General features: G+C 34.9%; 1 protein-coding gene across 3 annotated transcripts; it reads right to left on the bottom strand.

The window, feature by feature from the left end:
- Positions 1 to 884: 884 nt before the first annotated feature.
- Positions 885 to 10,674, bottom strand: LOC109174631. 3 transcript variants are annotated; one of them, XM_019323896.1, is made up of 11 exons: positions 9,833 to 10,674; positions 9,506 to 9,597; positions 9,047 to 9,149; positions 8,542 to 8,807; positions 7,786 to 7,917; positions 7,548 to 7,670; positions 7,057 to 7,095; positions 4,666 to 4,797; positions 4,350 to 4,567; positions 4,064 to 4,220; positions 885 to 1,321 (listed from the first exon to the last, which is right to left on the bottom strand). In XM_019323896.1, exons 1-11 carry the CDS (start codon positions 10,053 to 10,055, stop codon positions 1,103 to 1,105), a joined length of 1,704 nt encoding a protein of 567 aa, XP_019179441.1. In that variant the 5' UTR covers positions 10,056 to 10,674; the 3' UTR covers positions 885 to 1,102. The 3 variants fall into 3 exon arrangements, with proteins under 3 accessions (XP_019179441.1, XP_019179442.1, XP_019179443.1); XM_019323897.1 differs by lacking the exon at positions 7,057 to 7,095; XM_019323898.1 differs by lacking the exon at positions 7,057 to 7,095 and having other exon boundaries at positions 4,666 to 4,770; positions 9,833 to 10,672.
- Between the last annotated feature and the right edge of the window lie 4,595 nt (positions 10,675 to 15,269).

Genomic DNA, 15,269 nt, shown 5'->3' with positions numbered 1-15,269 from the left:
CATGCACCAGGGCGCACAATGCGCCCTGCCCCAAAATGACGTCGTTTTGTACCTTTTCGCGTGTCTGTTAACTTTTTAAAAAAAAATTCATATTTCGAATGTTGTATAATAGAATACACAGAATTTTGTACCTGAAAACACAGAATTTTATAACTAAATACATATAATCTTTTTTGAAAGAATAATACACATAATCTAACATAATACATAATATACATAAACTCTTAACATAATACACATAAACTCTTAACTCTTTAAAAAAAATCCATGTTTCGAATGTACAGAATTTTATACCTGAAAACACAAAATTTTATAACTGAAAATTCCATGTTTCGAATGTACAAAATTATATAATAGAGTGCACATAATTTTATACCTGAAATTAACAAAACGACGTTGTTTTGGGAGGCGTAAGGTGCACATTGTTATATGCACCCTGATGCACGGTATAACGGTTGTCATTTAACAATGAGATTAAAGTTTTAATACTCACAAATTTTTCATAACAGTCCTTTGAATTGTAGTTCTTTAATAATCTTGTGTTCAATGCTTTTCCAGTCCTCTAGTAGAGTCTTTGGGCCCGTTTATTAACAGAAATAATCTTTTGTTTTTTAATTTTTCAATTTTCATTCTCTGTTTTCCATTCTTGATTTTCTGTTTAAAAAACTTATTTATTAACACTTATTTTCCTTGTTCTCACACTAATTTTTTTTCCTTTTTTTTTCTTCCATTTTCTCCACCTACTTGGCATAAAAAAACTATCAAAAAAAACACTAATATTGGGGATGCTCTAAAAATGAACATGTATTACCCAAGTTCAAGATAATCTTGTTCATCTTAACTCTCAAGACTAGCCAGACTGTCACTAGTTTTCTGTCAACTGATTTGTTACACAAGAAACAGCTATCAATAACAACAATGGTTGTGTTCCAATTAGAACACACCAAAAAAACAAATATCATTGTCCAGATTGCATGCACAAGGATAAACAGCATGAAAACTTTTTTTTTTTTTTTTATGTTGGGAAATATTTACAGCTTTTTTTTTTTCAAGAAGACACTCATAATAAACCAAAGAAGTGATTTAGTTTTCTGTATTGCCTTCAAGCTCTAATCAGCAACTCATACACATTGCTACTATTATCCCCAGAAACACGCTTCAACATTTCAAAGCTCTTTCGGCTACCCATAAACTCGATCCTTTTGAATTCCGCATAGCCACGTTCTGTGGTTTCACGGCTGCAATATACAGCACGCAGCCTATCAGCATATCTGGAGTCTGTGTGAATGGCTACCTCGATTTCTTGAATAGACATGTTTTCCTGTGCAGGCAATAGTCGTCGTTATATTGCATAGGAAAATAAGCTATCTCCTAGAACAAAAGCCTAAACTTGCTGCTGCAAGGCATTCCTTATAAAGCAAACAATGATATGGAGAATGAACCAAAACCACTGGCAAGAACACTACAATATATCCATATTTCTACATTTTGTAAGCAAGTAATTTCAACCACAACCATTTATTATGCCAAAGTTTCACCTTGCACAATTTTGAAATTGGTTGTGTAATTTAGAAGTTGCCCAAAGAATATGCCCATATTTCCCTTAGGCCATTATAAAGATTGTTATAATCATTGCTGTTAAGGCGGACTTTCAAGGCAAGGTGCCACTGACCGTCTAGTCGCCTAGGCAATGACAATATATATATATATAGTAATAATCAATGAGACCACCTCTTCTCGTGAGTCTCGTGAGTCACGTGAGACCCTTCGTAAATGCACACAAGCTACTATAGAGTAGATTGTGTGCAATTCGCCCAACATGAGTGCACACAATCTACCTTGTGTGCATTCGTGTAGTAGCTTGTGTGCATTCATGTAGTAGCTTGTGTGCATTCATGTAGTAGCTTGTGTGCATTTTCGATGGGTCTCATAGGACTCACGGGAACAGGTGGATGCACTTGAAGGCAATGTTCAAGTGCATCCACCTGTTCCCGTTTACAAAGGGTCTCACGGGAAGAGGCCGTCTCATTTGATTATTACTCTATATATATATATATATATATATATATATATATATAATATGATTAGCAATCATATGAGAACCAACCTCCCCATGAGAACCAATTTCATCCATTAAAAGAATAGATCTATGAATGAGATTAATTAGGAGATTAAAAACGCGCATGTATATATTAGGCATTATGATGTGTGCATATTAAGCATGTATTGTGTGCAACATAGGGTAATGTTTAATATGCACACATCATAATACCTAATATGCACACGCGTGTTTTTAATCCCTATCTATTTTTTTAATGGATGAGATTGGTTCTCACGTACTCATGGGAGGTTGGTTCTCATACGAACCTCACCCATATAGGCTAACAATCCTATAAGAACCATTTTCCTATGAGTACTTAAGAACCATTGTGGCCTTCCAATATTTAAGAGGCAAATTATATTATGCACCGCGGTGCATAATCGATTATGCACCGCGCGTCTTTTTTTTTAAATGAAAATTAACAGTGTTTATTTCCGCCGTTTCGCACCCTTTGCAAAAAGTAACTCTGTTATTCAGTGTCATTTTGTATACACTGCAGTTTCAGTTGAACACAACTACAGTTTCATTTCGATATAACTATAGTTTCATTCGATATTTATAGACTCAAATATGTGAAAATGTTATTTAATTTTATTTTATATACACTATAGTTTCATTAAAACACAACTAAATGATCATTTTGATATAATTACAGCTTCATTGTACAATATACACTCAAATATGTGAAATGTTATTCAGTTTCAGTTTATATACACTGCAGTTTCATTTCACTATAACTACAGTATCATTTTGATATAACTGCAGTGTCGGTTTGGATATACTGTAGTGTCAGTTGGTGTTTAATATACCAAACAAACGGACTCCGTTAACTCTAACGGCGCACCGTTTCTTTACTTAAAGAAACGGCGTCGTTTTTTACCGCGGTGCACATGCACCGCGGTCTATAATATAACGACTGTATTTAAGATGCACGGATGAGATTTTGTCTTATAAAAGCCCAAAATTGCGCATTTGGTGGGAAAAAAATATTAATGCATGATTAAGAGCGGGGAAAATTAAGCATGAGATATTTGTTTACTTGTAACCCGTCAGAAATCCTCCTCTATTCTAAAAGGTATGTTTTAGACTACCATTTTAGAATAAAACGACATACCTTCTCACCGAGGAGTTCCACGTGCCTTGGTAGCGGTGTGCATCTTGCAGACGCTGGTAGTGAATCAAACAACAGAGGGTGACAGCTGGGTGTCGACGTCGGTAGTGCACAACGTTGGAGACTTCACGGACCAGGCTGGAGGGAGGCGTGTGCAAGTACAGAATAGAGGAGGATCTCTGATGGGTTACAAGGAAGTAAACAAATATCTCATGCCTAATTTACCCCCCTCTTAATCATGCGTCAATATTTTTTTCCCACCAAATGCGCGATTTTGGGCTTTTATAAGACACAAAATCTCATCTGTGCATCTTAAATATTGGAAGACCACAATTGGTTCTTAAGTACTCATAGGAGCCACAATTGGTTCTTAAGTACTCATAGGAAAATGGTTCTTATAAGTTATAAGCATGCATACCGTGTTATCTGAGCTATAATGCGCAACACATGGGTCAAATCATACTAAAAGATTGAATCCAGTCAATTACTAATCTAACCCATGACCTTATAAAGCCATATATTCTCTCTTATATTTTCAATGTGGGGCTTTTAACAACGATAAATGTGTATCTCCATTGCCATTAACCCTTAATATACTCTAGCATTCCAAATTTATCCAGGATGCACAACAGTCTTGGCACAGTGCTTACTTTAAATACTTTAAAGGAAAACGAATCCATTTCTCAAACTCTAGAAATTAGCAAACTCACCACCCTAAAAAATTTCCGTCTTTTTTTGCTTCTTCTGTTTTTGTTTTTGTGGGGGGTGGGGGGAGAGGGGTGTTATGGTTTGGGTCCACAAATCAGAAGCATTTCCTTTTAAAATATTAGTGGGGGAATAGCATGAATTACCTGGTAAAATGCATATATATAATCCAAGACCTGCAGACACTTAAAGCCATTATTATCACTGAAATATGTTCTTGAGCAAGGACCCATTTCTGAAAATCGGTCAACTGGAAACAGTATGGTAAGAAAGTGGCTCTTTAGCACCAGCTCTGATTTCTCACTGCATTTGAACATGAACATTAAGATGAAATCATTAGGTGAATTATAAATCTGCTTCATCAATGAGTGAAGTAGAATGGGAAGATGACAGATGCATAAATAACTTCTCATATCTTATACGTAACCGAACCTTTCCTTAAGTGGTCGGGATAAGTTGACAAATGAAAATTCAGATTCCTTCCCATCCTCCTTAGCGTCATAGAAGACAGATGTGTTTTGCAGGTTAGCATCTTCGACGCTAGAAGAGTCCATATAAATAGAGGCAGTTGAAGTTGGCTCCGAAATTGACCAGCAGATGGAATCCAAAAGGCTACTTGGTGTTATTGGACGCATAGGGGTTTGGCATGTCTGCAATTGAAATAGATACAACGAATATATCCAATTTCATGCAGATGAATCATGTTAAAAACGACAAAACCACCTTGGATGAGAATAGTAATCTCTACCTGCATACGTTTACCCCGTCTCTTCCTTACTCCATCTTTAGCCAGGTTCACGATCTTTTGCCTCTCTTCATGACTTATTCTAGACATAGAATTTGGTGCATCATCCTGCAGAACAATATCCTCATTTATTTCCTGAAGGCAATTAAAAAGGGATTCTCAACATCTAAAATTTGTTAAGGAAAATATGGAAAAGGCAGAACTCAAGATGAAGTGCTATTAGTCAAAGCATGCAGAACAAGCATAGAACATTTAGGAGCTAACATAAAACTCATTGAGATTCTGTGAACAAAAACTCAACTACACTTCTGAACTACATTAAACTACCACTGTAAAATTACTGATCGAAAAGAAAAAACAAATCACAGTAAATTCATTACTACCCAAAGTTAAAAGCACCTATTTACTTTCACTTTGCTTTACAAGATCCAGTATACAATGCACAAAACCAAGACTGAAGAATCAAGCTAAAAGCTTTCTCTTTCTCCTTTTCACTCTGCTTGCCAAAGCTTTAATAATTAAAAGATAACCAACTTAATGTATGGATGATTAGACACTTAGAAACATTTGATCCTAGTTTTTGAAGTTTTGTTCTGAGCACAATATGGGTGCCACAATTAATTCTTCTCTTCATTTACATGTAAGGGTGTGGAAGAGAGGGTAAAGGGAAACAGAAAGTGTCATTTGCACCACCACATAGGCCTTCTTTTAATATGGTTGTTTTATTGCCATTTTGCCTCAATGGAATCATTACGGCTTTGTTGAAAGCCAGTTAAGAAACTTTGGATAAATTCATAAATATAATAATTAAATAAAATTGGCTTTTGAAATCTATAAACCAAGCAATTCAACCATGCTTGCACTTATTACTCAACCTCCATAGGATTTTTAAACGATCAAGCAAGACTGCAAGAGGCATGCTAAGTAAGTGGCAGGTCTAATATTTTTTACACATTATCTTTGCTGCTTTATTTCTGTCCAATGGCAACTCTCTGGAAGTCTGGAGTCTAGATATCTCAACTTTCAATTGAAAGTTCCATCCTACCTTTGAGTAATTGCCCACCTGCTACATTTCTCTTCGCTTCCCTACCTGTCTAGCTTGATACCATCATTAACAATAGTTCTTCAAAAGATCCAAATTGAACCTCTTAACAACTTGCAGTTTCAAGAACAATTCAAGACACTGCAATATCAAACTTGATAATCATAACTTTTTTGCCAACTATAACATTGTTGCCTAAAACCCATATTACTAATTTTTCTCTTGCTGATCTATTTCTGACACTCCTATCTCTCTTTCTCTCTCTCTCTCACTTTGAGGTCATTAATATTCTACCATTTCTTCAACTTCCATGTATTGTTTAAACATAACTTTTATGGGCAATTGAAAAGCATGATGGTTAGTCTAAATTAAATTGGTAAGAAAATAGGCAGTTATTGTGTATTTGTAAATCACTCAAACCGCATGTTCATCTTAAAACAGTGCAAACTAAACCAAGCACTTTTGAACTTAAAAAAAACCAACCAATGTTTTGTGTTGAAAACTAAATAGTTAGGTTTATCTGTAGGGTTGTGTCTGTTTATGAATAGGTGTTAGTTTATGGATAGGTATTTACAGTTATGTATTTGTATATATATATGTACTGTGTTTATGTATTAGAAACATAGAGAATATAGAATATATTATAACCTTTCAGTTTCATATAGACATACATTCTCTCATTCTTGATTCTTCATTCTTGCTTCCGCCTAACTAGCGGGTGGTGTTATTCTCCACCCGCCAGGCCATTCCATCTTCCAAATTCAACATTTTGTAATGTGAAAAGTGTACCAGAGCAACAAAGCTCCGCATCACTTTAAAGCACAAAGCGAAGTGTCGCTTTTGTATATAAAGCAATGCGACGTGGCAAAATTAAATTTCATAATCTAGAATGATATATAAATAATTTATAATGCAATATCTAAGACAAAAATATTATAATTGACACCATTATATAACAATACAAGCATATTACATCATTAAGAGATGAAACAGCCTTTGACAAGCATCCCAAATTCTACAATTAACATAATAAAAATTAATATAATCATATTTTCATAATATTCCATCATTCATCAATCATTAATATTTATCTTAACACAAGCATCATACTGAATACAGAATACAACAATTAATTAAGGTTTAACTTAAAATAAAATAAAATAAAACTATTTCCTGGAGTCTGGAGAGCCCCACTGCCTACTGCCCAAACTAATTAATTAAACACAAATTAAATATCCAGAGTATTAATTAATTTAAATAAATAAAATAAAAATATTAAAAATATTAAAAAAAAAAAATATCCTCTTGCTTAGTGCCCAGAGAGAGGAGAATGTGAGAGAAGTATGCTTAACTAGGAAGGGTTGAGACGGCATTATTATCGTTTTCTTCCCCTGCCAGCCCAAAAAAGGGAGTAATAAGCAATTTGGAGCTGAGATAAGGCATTTTGAACCCTCAATTTCATCTGTTGACTGTGTTGACCTTGCTTAATATTCAAAAGCACACTTAGGGTTACACTTTTTGCGTTGCTCGTAATAAAGCAAAATGCAATCCCCTCAATCACGATTCCTTATGTGACAATGCGATCACTTTTTGACAAGTGAGAAACTAACAGATTTTCACTAACAGTCTTTGTTCAATAATAGGTAACAGACCACCAAAACTGACCCATGGGCATGCCCCACCAAAAGGATGTCTTTCAAAGCTTTTCATATACATCTTAAAGTAATGTTTACATATCTGACATGCATTCTTTTGAAATGGCAAAGCAACAAGTGTCGGGAAATCTTCATAAAAAATGATGACAAAGGAAGAGAGTAAGAGAGAATGAGTAAAGCACACACACCTCTCTATAAATGCCAGATTGAATACTCTCAACCATTATCCCCGTTTGCTTAGCTAGATCAGCAGATATGTGAACAAGTCTTTGCAGTTGCTTTTCCTTCACAGTCTTCAGAACCCATAACGGCTGAGACATGAAAGAGATAAGTTGCAGATCATATTAGATGGAGAAAACTCCATTGAATACATATCTAGGAATCTATTTAGGCTCTTATAAACATTCATATAGCAAAAGCACTTACTGTAACAATATTTGTAGAATGACCAAGATATTTCCGAATAGAATTTCCCTCGCACACTATGTGACTGGCCCCACAACCAACAAACCATTGATCCACCAAAGTAGCACCTTGGGCAGAAGCCGCCTCAACAACCTAAGTGTAGCAACAAATTGCCTGAGAGAAGCACTCAAATGCAGCTCTGATAAATTTAATTGATCTAAGTAACTAAGTTAGAGGCATTCAGCTTTATATAACATCAACTAGTCTTTTCTATGCGCGATGCGGAAAATATGCCCAATATTTATATATATATTTTTTAAATAATTAACAAATCTCTACTAATTAAAATCTATATGAAATCAAATTTATTTATTATAATAATCCAATATATAATGTCTACAAATATTATTATCATTAAAGAATATAAGAAAATATATGGTGGATGCATGTGCATGGTAACAATAATGGAAAAGATAACAGAAGTTATAACGGTAGGGGTATTTTTGTCCAAAAAATTATATAGTACAACTCTTAAAGCTCAATATACAAAATGATTAGCATTAAAAACATGGACATAAATGAGGGATATAACTTTGATTGAGACTTATTATGTTTTTAGATTCGCAGGCTTTGGAATAACTTTTAACACATTGGCATTTGTATAAAAACGCATCTAGCATCAAACTAGTATAAAAGGATGGATGTTAAAACTTTAAATCCTAAAACAAGTCTAGATGATGAACCATAATTTATAACCATCATACAACCCAGGTATACCTTCCTACGCAGCTCATCAGACACACCAACATCTACATAAAATGAATGACCAAACAAAGGAGAGCCTGTAGTTCTTCTCATATATTCTCTTTCTGAAACATTCTGTTGTGGCTCTTCAATCGTGTTGGATTTTTTGTGATGTTCAAGTGCTCCCATGGGAAGACAAGAAGTCTGAGTGTCATCTTTCTGACCAATTCGGTTGAAAACATCCAAAGAGACACCTTCTCCGGCAACTTTGACACTATAAAGTGATTCACTCAACCTAACTGCAGCAAACAACAGCAACAAAATGTTCATCAAATAATGGCAGAAATAGTAAAGCTTAAAAGGACATCATCATTATCACTGCAGAAAGAAATGCAATAGGGATTTAGTTATTTCAGTAGCCAATTGAACCAAAATGGTACCAACAAGCTAAAGAAAGGGATGGAAGACAACTATTCATAAGAAGTGTATTCATCATATACTAGAAATAGAACTATGTATGAAAGATAGAACTTCTTACCATTATTTCTCACACTATCTACAAACCAACCCAGTGTAACAATCAAAAGACCAGTTTTGGATCCATGTTTCAGGGCATGCTCAAATTTGCGGCCGCAAAAGCTGTAAAAGACATTAAGGAAGCATACAAGTACAAGCACTAAAGATGTTAACTATATAATCAGTTTGGACAGGAGGAGGAAACCAACTAAGTGAAAAAACATACTATATAAAAAATGATAGCTAATTAGCAATCTTCTTTCCACCATTCCATGTCCTCATTGTTGATTATTGCCCATCATTTGTACTTAAATCACCATTCCATAAAAAGATTATTAAAAAATAAGACACAGTATACTACGGAAAAGAAGATAGCCAGAAAAAAGGGGGAAATATTATCATCTAATAGGGTAATCAAAATGGGTAATCAAGTTCACAGTTAGAAAAGGGGAAATTGAAAAATTGAGGAAAGAAAGGATATTTGAACCACCAAATGGGTACAATGTGGATGCAAATGTGGGCTGTATTGACCACCCAACCTCTCTGTTGCTTCCATCACTTGCATCCTGGCTTCTGCCAACCAAACATTAAAGCAAAATCATATCATCAATAAACCATTTAATCAAATTACAACAAAAAAAAAAAAAAAAAAAAAAAAAAATACACATTATATCTCCAAACTGTAATACTGTATAATTGCAAAACCAAACAAGTGCCATGATCCAATCATAACCCATCAGACACAAAGTACAATAGTGAATTTTATCCTGGTACAGGAAAGCAGGCAATATCAAGCATTATAGTATACCTTTTGATAATCCAGTGACACAGATGACAAGCCCAGAAAGTGGGCCAACGGATCGAGCTGCGACCCTCGATTCTGTTACTACAGTGTTAGAGGAAGCTGGGCTCATGGGCAATGGTGGGTCTAAAGAATGAGGTTGTAGCCCTCTGAATGAAGAAGAAATATCCACAAACAGCTTTGAACACCCTTTGCTACCAATCACCTCCACTCTTCCTACGCCACCCATCTCAACTCACCCCATCCAATAACAGACCCGCATACTGTATTTCTGTGTCTATATATGTGCCTGTATTAGAAAGTTCAAGAAAAATAATACAATAGCAAGAATGGGAACAGACAAGGAAAAGGGTTTATGAGGAAAAGAAAAAGGAGAAAGAATGAATTGAATATACAGGATTCGAGGGGGAAAAGTAAAGATTTGGAAGAATGGGTTAGATGTTGATAATTTCAAGGATCTTTCCAGTTCGAATCTTGGCTGCTTTCTCAATTGGTTCATACAAGGAAGTGAGCAAACGGGAAAGAAGATAATGTAAACAAAGAAGGATTTTTTGGAATGATGAAAATGAGTGTGAGAGAGAGTGGAGTGGAATGGAATCTGAGAGAGAGTGGGATTGTCTCCTTCTTCCTCTCCTCCTTTGCTTTTTCTTTATGCTTTTTGAGGGGTCAGAGAAAAGAGGGATTGGCGTGAAGACAGAAGGGGAAAAAGGAGGGGACCCTTTGGAGAAGTTCAAACGGGAAACATGCCATTTTCTTCAAGGAACTCACAATCCTACCCGTCTTCGCGGTGTTGACACTTCGCACTTTGCAGATTCAGAGGCTGAGAACACAAACTTCAAACACATTTCTTAAATGGACGCCTCCTTTTATGTTATTTCGTTCTTGCCATTGGAGTTTTATGATTTTGACATATCCATATTATTACTTCCTATTTTCACCCAAAAAAATTATTTCTTTCTATTATACTAGTTATAATACGTGCATTACACTAATTAAATTAATATTCAATTTGCACTTTTGTGCCTCTTCTTGAAGGAAAGTAACTGGATTGAACCCCTAATGGTGAGATATTGACATTTTGGACTACAAGCAATAGAAAAGGTATATTGAATAGACTACGTAATAGAGTCGATAGTACTTAAAAAAATTAAAGATAATTATAAATTGCCCTAATTATATTAACATATAATTCTAGGCAAAACTAATTCATAGGATGTGAGATAAATCAAAACATTTAGGCTCATGTCATCTCATTATTATTACAAGAAAAAGTTAAGGTTTAGTAACAATAGGGATTGTTGCAATTTGACAAAATCATGTCACTGTTTTGTGGTATGAAACCAAAGAATAAGATACCACATACTACGCTCTTAACAATTTTTCTAGAAGCTCACTTCATGTTGTAGCTATTAAGTTTATTTATGAAATGTGAGATAAATCACAACATTTATGACCTATAGCAAATAATCTACATCTACAATCTACAATCTACATCTACAATTCTAATAAGAGCCAATAATGTTAGGCCCTTAACTGGAACAAAAAAATGTCGGTCCTATTGTTTCTTAAAATGAATGGTTCATATTATACTATTGTTTCTTAAAATGAATAGTTCATAATATTTTTATTTTAGTATTTTTTTTATTGATTTTCCTTATTTACCCTCTATTATATTATTTTCTTCCCTTAAATAACCTAAATTCCGTTAGCATAAACTTTAGTAACGGAATATTTCGTTAAGTATTTATTATATTAACTTACACATTAATTTCTATAAGAAAAGTCTTAGTTTCAAACCACATCCCAATTAGAGTTGGCATAATTGGTAAACATATACTACGAATATGTTAAAATATATTTAAAATATATATAATATAAAATTTAACATAAAATTTGTTCAAATAGTTAGTCTGACGAAATACATAACATTCAAAGTTAAGCATCAAAGATTATAAATCAAGAACTTTAAAAATTATTTGATCAGAAAAAAATTTAATATTCTTTTAATTATTTAGATCAGAAAAAAACTTAATATTTCAATTATACTTTTGCATTAATATTTTTTGTATGTATTTTTTTATTTTAAAAAAAAATCAATGATTGCATTATTGTTGATGAAAAGTATATACGCCACTTTATTACTCTTATTAAACTAAATAAAGTAGTAGCTACAATAAAAAACAATACATATGCATTTAACTAATTTAGAATTAGATGTTTATAATGCCTTTATTTTAACAAAAAAAATTTATTCATTATAACAAATTTAAAAATAGATATAATTTCATTAGTTATATTATCTTTATTTTCTACAATTCAAAGATTCATTACCTTCAAATTTATCAATTTATTATATTCCATTGTCTTCTTTTTACATTATCTTGTAATTAAATATCAAAGTTATAATACAAAATACATTATATACATTTATTTACCAAGTATTTTATACAAATATAATAAATATTAATATTTTGTTCAATACTTTCACATGGTAACCTACGACACACATCTCACAATGCATGAAACATGTAAGGGAAAACTACCACTACCAAATATTGATTAGAAAATTCAATAAATATTATCTTGCATTTATATATTTTGAATTACCGATTTAAATAAACAAATTCAATATTTATTTACATATGCATGAACATCTCCGATATGCATGTCCACCTTGCAAGGTGGACACAGTTCCATAGCATAATTTGTCCACTTTATTGCTCTTAAACAAAATAAAGTAGTAGCTACAACAAAAAATAATACATATGCATTTAATTAATTTAGAATTAGATGTCTATAATGTCTTTATTTTAAAAAAAAAAAATTATTCATTATAAAAAATTTAAAAATAGATATAATTTCATTAGTTATATTATCTTTATTTTCTACAATTCAAAGATTCATTACCTTCAAATTTATTAATTTATTATATTCACTGCATTGTCCATTGTCTTCTTTTTACATTATCTTGTAATTAAATATCAAAGTTATAATACACAATACATTATATATATTTATTTACCAAGTATTTTATACAAATATAATAAATATTAATATTTTGTTCAATACTTTCACATGATAACCTACGACACACATCTCACAATGCATGAAACATGTAGGGGAAAACTACCACTACCAAATATCGATTAGAAAATTCAATAAATATTATCTTGCATTTATATATTTTGAATTACCGTTTTAAATAAACAAATTCAATATTTATTTACATATGCATGAACATCTCTAATATAATATTGCATTGATATACTTTGAAATACTTATTTAAAAATAATCATTGGGCATTATCTCATTCGCGCAAAGCGCGTAAAAAAACTAGTTGTTATTAATAAGAGTCAATCAATAGATGTCTTTTAATGACGGTTCACATTGTCATTAAGCATAAGAGAGCAACTTGTGACACAACAACAATTGTCACATGACAATTGGTGCACTCACCATACAATGTGTGAGGTGGTCACATCAAGAAAGTATACGTATCACAATAAACTGTGTTTCAAACAAGCTCTCAAAATCTGACATCAATTAAATGGAGATACATATTGACATATCTTCCTCTTAAATAGTAGCCATAGTGAAAAAAAATTATCTACAAAGATAATCATTCATCTAGACACAATTATGCAATAAATACAAATTTTAGGGAAATATATAACCATAGATGTATGCATGATGTATAGATATTTCTTCTAAAACTAAAATACTTAGGGATTGTTTACTAATTTGAAAAAATGGAGGATTTTTTAAAAAATTGAAGAAATTGAGAAGTGAAAAAATAAAAATTGGAGAAGTTGTTTACTAAAATTTTGCTTCCAAATGCTTACTCCTCTTCCATTTTTCCACTTCATGTACAATTTTGGAGAAATGAAATTTGGATTTCTCCAAATGGAAGAATGGGAGAAACACAGGTGAATTGTATTTTATTCAAGTGATCATGAGTTTGAATCTTGTTGTATTATTTAATATTATTGATACTGCTAATTATACGCAAGCAATATAAAATACCTGAGACCGTTTAAAGCAAATAAAAGACTTTATTGATCACGGTAGAGGCCCTAAGTACAATCTACTTGGTTGCTCTGAGTACCGACTGAGTGCGGTCGGGATTCTCTAACAACAACCTATCGATCGTCCAAAAGTCCCCCACACTGTAGCTACTGTGGGTATTTATAGCCGTTATGCCGGGGACAAAACTCCAGCCGTTCGGCATGTCCTCCACGTAGCCACCACGTGTCACCCTTCCGGGTGCCCTGCCTGTCGTCGTGAAGAGCCGCCACGTGTCCTCTGTCAGCTCTCTCGCCAAAGGGCTACCGCTCGGTGGTCGACACCAGCGCTCGGGCAATTCCCGGTCGCTTCCCGACCGGGGTCTTCGTAAAAAGCCCGACCTGCTACCTGCAAAGACAGAAAGACAAAGACAAAGGCAATCCGGTCGTGGTGGAGGTTATGTCGGTCGGGATATTCCCTACCAAAAGCCCCCCAGCCCGGGCCTTTTTGACCATCCGGGAAAAAACGGGACGGGATGAAGAAGCCCCACCGTCCGCCACCAAACCGACCAGCCAGCTGTCATTCCCTCCCTCGCCACGTGTCGGCCACTGCCGGCCTTGGAATCAGTGCGGGTCGTGTCACGCAAGTGGATTGGTTTCCCGCCTAAATGCTCTCCTATAAATAGGCCCTTGAAGCCTCCATTTGAACTTTCCTCAATCCACTGAAGCAGTCGGTACCCTCAGAGAGTCCCGAGCAGCAATTCAACGATCCAGCCGAGCAAAGCCAAGCTTCGAGTTCTCTTCAAGTACCAGCAATCGGTAAGCTCTTGATCCCTTAGCTTTTTACCTTGCTTTTAGCTTTGCGTAGGAGTAGGATAGAGCTAACATCGAACTAACTTCACGACCCCTGTACTAACCCCGACCGACCTTTAGGTAGAACTAAGCATGTCAGACTCAGATAGCCAGAACGCTTCAGTTGCAGACTACGACAACACGGTCAATCAGAGTAGCGAGGAGGTGGACATCATGTCCTACTCTCCAGAGGTCGAGCAACGACCGCAACATACACCCGACCAAGCCCCCGAGCCCGCAAGGTCATCGAGCTCGTCAGGGACCTCGGGGTCGAATTCCAGCGGGTCGGGGAGTGACGAGACATCCACGAGCGGACGAAACTCCCCGGACGAAGGCGTTAGGGAAACGCCTACGAGGATAATAGGGGATTATCCTCGAGCCGAGCCTGAGGGCGGAGACCGGGCCAACGAGGCCGAAGCGGATGAGGAGGACCCAACCGGGCCGGCGCCACCGGGCGGGGACGGGTTTGAGTTTCTCAACAGCGAGAACGTCGAAGGCCAGAGGAGCTTGCTGACAAATGGAGAAGCAAGCAAAATCGCGGCAACTCTTGCTGGTCGGGTCGAGTTCGACACCAACAGGCAGCTCGGAAA

The sequence above is a fragment of the Ipomoea nil genome, unplaced genomic scaffold (assembly GCF_001879475.1).
Source record: "Ipomoea nil cultivar Tokyo-kokei standard unplaced genomic scaffold, Asagao_1.1 scaffold0642, whole genome shotgun sequence".
Taxonomy (NCBI): domain Eukaryota; kingdom Viridiplantae; phylum Streptophyta; class Magnoliopsida; order Solanales; family Convolvulaceae; genus Ipomoea; species Ipomoea nil.
This window is presented reverse-complemented; position numbering and strand designations above follow the sequence as displayed.

Excerpts from the sequence above, each read along its gene's own strand:
- LOC109174631 (XM_019323896.1), bottom strand. The coding sequence starts at position 10,055 with ATGGGTGGCGTAGGAAGAGTGGAGGTGATTGGTAGCAAAGGGTGTTCA. Across the intron at positions 7,918-8,541 it reads CTGATGAGCTGCGTAGGAAG|GTTGTTGAGGCGGCTTCTGC; the intron begins GTATACCTGGGT and ends TGCTACACTTAG. Across the intron at positions 7,671-7,785 it reads ATTCTACAAATATTGTTACA|CCGTTATGGGTTCTGAAGAC; the intron begins GTAAGTGCTTTT and ends TTCATGTCTCAG.